At 63.5% G+C, this 7,107-nt stretch overlaps 1 protein-coding gene across 1 annotated transcript; it reads right to left on the reverse strand.

Annotated features, from left to right (window-relative positions):
• Positions 1-42: 42 nt before the first annotated feature.
• On the reverse strand, positions 43-7,022 carry B3GAT1 (beta-1,3-glucuronyltransferase 1). Its single transcript, XM_010843727.1, has 5 exons — positions 6,625-7,022; positions 6,370-6,516; positions 1,805-2,313; positions 965-1,261; positions 43-138 (listed from the first exon to the last, which is right to left on the reverse strand). The coding sequence occupies exons 1-5, from the start codon at positions 6,626-6,628 to the stop codon at positions 52-54; spliced, it is 1,044 nt and encodes a 347-aa protein (XP_010842029.1). The 5' UTR covers positions 6,629-7,022; the 3' UTR covers positions 43-51.
• Between the last annotated feature and the right edge of the window lie 85 nt (positions 7,023-7,107).

Here is a 7,107-nt window from a genome sequence, read left to right on the forward strand (position 1 = left end):
GGGGCTGATCAGGGTGTCACCGGCTCGCATCCCCTTACCTGTGTCCGGGGCTCAGATCTCCACCGTGGGGTCAGTGAAGCCTTTCTTCCCCTCATTCACCAGCACTGGTTTCTCGGTCCGCGTGTGCCAGACCAGGATCTGTGTGTCCAGAGACATAAGACCACATGGGGCCGGCCCCGACCTCGCCCTCCCACCCTTGCCCCTCCCCTCCAGCCCTGTTCCAGCAAGACTTTCTCCATTGTTCTGTATTTCTGCCTACCCCCTCATTCTTGCTCTTTGTACATAGGCTGCCTTCACAATATCTATTGGAAACAGAAAATCTGCAGCTACAAAGAAGAGAGAAAGTGGTCCCAAGTTTTCCTCTTGCTTCTCAGCCTCCCCTGTGCTTTTTGATGGATCTTGAGGGAGACAGTTCTGGGGCCTCCAGCTCAGCTAAGTGCCAGCCTGGTCCCCAACTGGAGAAGTCCAAACTGGTAGGAAGACGTATCTATGCATGTGTGTGCATGAGCATATGCACGAACATGTGTGTGCACGCCTGTGTGTGCGTGTGTACTGGGCACATACACTCGTGCTCGTGTGCACGTGCATGGGCGTGTGCACATGCATGCACACACATGTGCCCGTGTCTGTGCGTGTCGGTGCATGTGCACTGGCATGTGTGTGTGTGCATGTGTACACATGTGCCCACGTGTGCATGTGTGTGCACACATGTAGGTGTGTCTGGCATGGAAGTACGGAGCCCAGCTGATGCGTGGTGAGGGAGGAATTCATTCCTAGGCTCTGCCTGCCTGGGGGCCCCCTCCTCGTCCCCCTGACCACCTTTAGTGTGGCTGCCTGAAGGGCCACAGACCCGCCACCCTGGAGGGAGGCTGGCTGTCCACTGGCTGTGCAGGTCCCTGATTAGCAGGGAGCCTCGCGGGCAGGAGCTGGCCTGCGCCGCGCTGCGAGCTTGGCGGGCGCCCACCTTGGTGCAGTTGGCCGCCTTGGGCTCCAGGTCGCTGAGGGTGACGAGCTCGCGCAGCAGGCTGCTCTCCTGGTAGCCGCCCTTCACGCCACGCAGCTTGAAGTAGGCCTGGCTCCGCTGCAGGATGAGCCGCAGGTTGACTGCAAATCCCGCCATGTCTATGGCAAACGGCCGGTGGGGGTCGAACACCGTCTTCCAGCCAACCACCTTCCCTGCCCCATTGACCCTCGGGGCCTCGTACCGAAGGCCACCGACGAAGGCGACGGGCCACACAGACACCCTCCTGGTGCTGCGCATCTAGAGGGGAGAAGAGTCAGGACACCTGGGCCGCCCAGGGCGGGCGTCTGCAGAGGACTGGCCAGGGCTGTGAGCAAGGCCACCCTGCAAGCAGCTGGTGCTTCCCTTGTCACGTGACCTGTGCTTTGTCCTTTGCTGCAAAAGCTCTGTCTCCCCGATTTAGAGTCTGAAATGACTCCCTCCCCTCCCCCACTGTCCTGATTCCCAAACTCGGGGGATGGGAGTTGGGGGGACACTGAAGGTGGACGGGGAACCCTCCTCCCCTCCGCCACTGGAAGCCCTCCTCCAGACAGTGCCTGAAGCCAGGGCTGCGGTGGGTTGGTCGGTCTGGGAGCCCATGCAGGCCTCCTCCCCCTTCGCCAGGTTCCCCGCCCTCCCTGGTCTGCATATCCGCGTACTCCGTACTGTGTAAGGAGTACTGCATATAAGTACTGGGTACAATGGTACTGGGTACAAGGGTACTGGGTACAGGAGTACTGGGTATAAGTACTGGTCCCAGGGGTACTGAGTACAGGTACTGGTCTGTGTATCCGCGACCCGCACCTCCTCGAAGAGCTCCAGGCTGTAGGTGTTGTCGTCGTCCGCAAAGTACACCACGCCAGGCTGGCTGGAATTGCGCGGGAAGGTCTCCCGCAGCCAGCGCAGCGCCAGGTTGCGCTGCATGGTGCCCCGGGGGATGCGCGGGTCACGCGCATCCCCCCGCAGCTTGTAGTTGCGTGGCGTCTCCACGTGCAGGTGCGTGTAGTTGAGGCCGGTGTCGCGCAGCAGGCGTGCCGTCAGCGGGGTGCGGCGCGGCGCATCCTCCACCACCAGCCAGTGCAGGTTGGGCACGTGCAGTAGCGTGTTGGCCAAGCGAGTGAGCTCTGCCTTCTGCACCGGGCGACTGTAGGTGGGCGTCACCACGTGGATGGTGGGCAGTGTGTCAGACCAGGGCGGGGGCCGCGTGTACACGTACTCTGTGCGCACCACCTCCACGATGTCCCGGTCGGACATGCAGTACTCCCTGGGGTCCGTGCCAGGGGGCGCCTCGCGCCGGGGGTCACCACTGTCATCTGCAGATCAGAGGAGGGGGTGTGGGGACACTGGGCACAAGTGCTGGGCACAGAGGCACTGGGTACAGTGGTACTGGGTACAGAGGTACTGGATAAGGTACTGAGCATAGGGGCACTGGGTAAGGTACTGGGTATGGGGTACTGGGTAGAGGTACTGGTTACAGGGTACAGTGGTACTGGGAACAGGGGTACTGGATAAGGTACTGAGTACAGGGGTACTGGGTACAGGGTACAGGGGTACTGGGTACAGGGTACTGGATACAGGGGTACTGAGTATAGCACTGAGGTACTGGGTACAGGGTACTGTGTAAGGAGTACTGCATATAAGTACTGGGTACAATGGTACTGGGTAGAAGGGTACTGGGTACAGAAATACTGGGTATAAGTACTGATTCCAGGGGTACTGAGTACAGGTACTGGAAACAGGGGTACTGGGTATAGGAGTACTGGGTACCGACGCTGGGTATAAGGGTACTGGGTATGAGCACTGGGTACAAAGGTACTGGGTACAGGAGTATTTGGTATAAGTACTGAGTACAGGGGTACTGGGTACAGATGCTGGGTACAGAGGTACTGGGTACAGGAATACTGGGGTACAGGTACTGGGTGCAGGTGTACTGGGTACAGGTACCAGCCCGCCCGGCTCTCCTCTGCTCCTGTGGGAGAGTCAGTGCACACCTCTCTGGGGTCCTGGGGGCTGCCGCTGATGGTTAAGGCTGGCTGCCTGACACCCTCGCCCTGGGTCCTCCTCTTTCTGACCCCTATGCCTGGCTTTCGACAGCTCTGAGCGGTTTAAGGGCAGCTGGCCAAGCTGCAGCATCGCACCCGGGGCTCCCGTCTGTGCCAGGCTTTGTGTGGCGAAGCGCCCACCACACTGCCCGCGCCCTTCTCCCCAGAGCTGCTGAGGAGCCTGGGGCACTAGCGCTCCTGCCTGGGGCAACCTTAGTGCTTTGGTGCCATGCGACCTGTGGCCTCAGAGTCCAGGAGCACCTCACCTGGGTTCCAGATAGACTGGACAGGATCAGAGCCTCCCTCTCAGGCCGTTGCCCCCGTCCTCCCCTCCCTGTCCCCCTCCTGCTCCCCCGGGGGGAAGGGACCTGTGGGGGTTGCCCCAAAGGCGCTCTGGGGCCTGACCCAGAATCTAGCTCCCGAACCTCGCTGTGGAGTGTGGGGCTTCACCACAGCACTCTGTCCTGGGGGCTGTCCATGGTGGGCAAGATGCTTCTGGATCCCGAGCCCATCCCTTCTGACCGTCGATGTCCCATGTTTGGGCCAAAGGGCGGGGTGGAGACCCGCCTCGGCTCCTCTGGGCCTGTGTGTCTCCTCACATGCACGTTCCTGTCATGCGTTCACAGCCCCTGGGGCCTTGCCTGTGCCCCTGCCCAGCCGTGCGCCCAGGAGGGGTGTGTGTGGAGCCGGGCAGAGGCCCACCTCCATGACACGCAGGCATGGGAGCCCCTGGAGGTGCCCTGCTCCCGCCAGGGCAGCTCTGATGGCCAGGCTTTCTCCCTTATCTGCATCCCCGTGGGGAGCCAGCAGCCCCTCATGGGGGGACCAGCCCACACCCCTCCCGTTCTGAAAGCGCCCCCCGCCCCCAACCGAGGCCTGTCTGGCCACGTGAAGGACTCTGGGTGCTCGCTGCTCCGGGGCGATCTCAGCAGGAGGTGGGATGGTCGGAGGCCAGACCTTGGGGTCCGAGCTCCGAGGCTCAGACCCGGCCAGCTCTGCACTAACCACAGGACCCTGAGCCAGGGGCCTGGCCTCTGGTCACTACTGGCAGCTGCGAAGGGGAGCTGATAACTGCATCTCCTTTATCCAGGTTCCATGTGGGTTTAGGGGCTCGGAACACTGCAGAGGCGGACAGTAAGACGTCCAACTATGGGAAGGGTAGTGGGGGCAATCCCGTGCAGGGGGTGAAGGGGGTCCCGGGAGGCTGGGCTTCCTACAGCTCTAGTCAGCACGCAGGTGTGGATGTGGGTGCTGGCCTGGGGCTGGGCACTGGGCTCCGCGGTGACATACAAGTCCCCGGCTCTCGGAGAGTTCCCACGGGCTAATGACCCCCACTGGGGACACACAGCCCAGGTGGGAGCCTGCCCCCGGGCTGCGGGTGCAGGGTGGGGAGACCGGCACAGGCAACCAAGGGGACTTTCTGCAGGAGTTTTAAGTCAAACTGGGAAAAGAAAACAAGCTTCCAGAGAGCAGCTGCAGACCAGGACATAAATAAGGGTTAGTGTATCCTGCCGCGAGCAGAGCTCTGGAGCCCAAGGCTAGGGAAGGACCCTGAGCGTCCCCCCCCTCCCCCTGCCCTGTGATCACACCCCCGCAGGCAGCTCTGCGCCCTGGAGGGTCTGCGAGCCTAAGACTGGGTCAGGGTTGCCACCGCCTCCGGTCCTCAGGGCCCCCATCGCCCTCTGGTGCTGCCTGTGTCACCATCGCGGCTGCCCTGGGGCCAGGGCGCCAAGTCCCGTCTCTAGGCATGACCGGCCGTGCTGAGCGCGGCAGCCTGGCGTCCCTGAGCCCAAAGCGCCGCTGAGAACAGAAGCACGTGGTGTTACATCCCACGCGACAGACCTCGTGAGGTGCCGCGGTGACGGCTCTACAAGGACAAGCAGCAGGGCTCCCTGGCGGTCCAGGGTTAGGACTTGGCGCTCTCACTGCCATGGGCTGGGTTCAGTCCCTGCTCAGGGAACTAAGATCCCACGAGCCACTCAGCTCAGCCAAAAAAAGATAAAGCACCAAGGAGCGAGGGGAGGAAATGCTGGGAGAGCTCCAGGCGCCCGACAGACGGTGGGCGCTGAGCCACGCTCGGCCCAGTCCTCCTGGAGGAAGCTTCAGGCCCCTGCAGTGATGAGCAGCCTGAAGCGTCACGGTGAGGGCTGCCCGCACCAGACTGGGGCTCTTGGCCCTGCCTGCTCTGGGGGCTGGGGGCTGCGTCAGGGCTTCCTGACCAGGAAAAGAAGACACTCGCCCTGAAAGGCTTTCAGTAACACAGGCTGGAAATCCCACCACCCAACCCCAAGCCCTACCACAGTGCATGCCCCCCAACCCTGAGCCCTCCCATGCTGCACCCCCCAGCCCTCCTGTGGGGTATGCACCCCCTAGCCCTCCCATGGTGCACGCCCACCACCCCTGAGCCCTCCCATGGTGTACCCCCCCAGCCCTTCCGTGGTGCATGTCCTGGGCGTGGGTGCAGAAGAAAGCCCGCGAGGCTCTGAGCCTGGGTGCATGGCACCATCCGAGCCCCAGGTCAGCCCCCAAGGGTGCAGTCATCAGCCAAGTCGGCCCCAGGTCCCCACTGGCCAATCAGGGGAGAGTCAGCCCTCCAGGCTGTGGCCACTCCGTCAAGGGAGAGTCAGGCCTCCAGCCTCCAGGCTGCGGTCACCCCGTTAAGGGAGACTCAGCCTCCGGGCTGTGGTCACCCCGTCAGGAGACTCAGGCCTCCAGGCTGCAGTCACCCCATCAAGGGAGACTCAGGCCTCCAGGCTGCGGTCACCCCATCAGGAGACTCAGGCCTCCAGGCTGTGATCACCCTGTCAGGAGGCTCAGGCCTCCAGGCTGCGGTCACCCTGTCAGGAGACTCAGGCCTCCAGGCTGTGGTCACCCTGTCAGGAGGCTCAGGCCTGCAGTCTGTGGTCACCCCGTCAGGAGACTCAGGCCTCCGGGCTGCGGTCACCCTGTTAAGGGAGACTCAGGCCTCCGGGCTGCGGTCACCCTGTCAGGAGGCTCAGGCCTCCGGGCTGTGGTCACCCTGTTAAGGGAGACTCAGGCCTCCAGGCTGTGGTCACCTTGTTAGGAGGCTCAGGCCTCCAGACTGCGGTCACCCCATCAGGAGGCTCAGGCCTCCAGGCTGCGGTCACCCTGTCAGGAGGCTCAGGCCTCCAGGCTGCGGTCACCCCGTCAGGAGACTCAGGCCTCTGGGCTGCGGTCACCCCGTCAGGAGACTCAGGCCTCCGGGCTGCGGTCACCCTGTCAGGAGACTCAGGCCTCCGGGCTGTGGTCACCCCGTCAGGAGACTCAGGCCTGCAGGCTGCGGTCTCCCGGCGGGGCGGGACTCACCCTTGCGTGCGGCGAGCAGGGGCGCGACGGTGCTCTGGTGCCACACGGTGACCAGCAGTGTCCAGGGGAGCACGATGAGCACGACGGCGAGGACGTCCCGTCGCTTCGGCATCTCCAAGGCTGGCTGGGCCCACAGCTCCTCGTGAGCTGGGCAGCGGCCGCAGAGGGAGAAAAGCACACGAGTGGGCCGGGTGGGCCAGGCACGGGGCCACGGGGAGCCGCACGCCAGCCCACGGGCCTGACCGCTCAACCCACCCATTGCCGACGCAGCTCTGCGGAGTCCAGCCCGACCGGAGTCTGGGAAGGGGTGCTGTCTGCAGTGGGTCAGGAGCCCTGCGGGGTGAACACCTGCAAGAAGGGACAGAGAGGCTGGCCAGAGGCCTGGGGGGCCGCCCCGTGGGGCCGAGGACAGGCGGTGCCCCCTCGGTCCAGACACCCCTGCCTGGGTTCCCCCGGCTTACCCCCGGGCCCGTTTATGAAGAGGGCACCTAGTTTCCAAGGCTTTAACGCCCGTGGGCCTTGCAGCCTGCCTCTGGGAGGACACAGAGAGTGCTCAGGCTGAGGTGGCTGTGACGGCCACAGCCTTGTGCTCGGACCTCGTTTCACAGCCTGGATGAAGGCATCTGCGCCGAGTGAGTCCTCAGAGGACTGGCCAGTAGTGTTTGGAAGTGGACTCTGGGAGGGTGCACCCTCAGCAAGCCTGGACGGGACAGGGCCCAGGCTGGAGCCACAGCCGGG

Source organism: Bison bison, unplaced genomic scaffold, assembly GCF_000754665.1.
Source record: "Bison bison bison isolate TAMUID 2011002044 unplaced genomic scaffold, Bison_UMD1.0 scf7180017864185, whole genome shotgun sequence".
NCBI lineage: Eukaryota > Metazoa > Chordata > Mammalia > Artiodactyla > Bovidae > Bison > Bison bison.

Bases quoted from the DNA above. Each gene is read 5' to 3' on its own strand.
- B3GAT1 (XM_010843727.1), bottom strand. The intron at 2,314-6,369 runs GTGAGTCCCGCC...TCTGATCTGCAG, and splicing joins CCTGCTCGCCGCACGCAAGG to ATGACAGTGGTGACCCCCGG. The intron at 1,262-1,804 runs GTGCGGGTCGCG...TCTCCCCTCTAG, and splicing joins GCCTGGAGCTCTTCGAGGAG to ATGCGCAGCACCAGGAGGGT.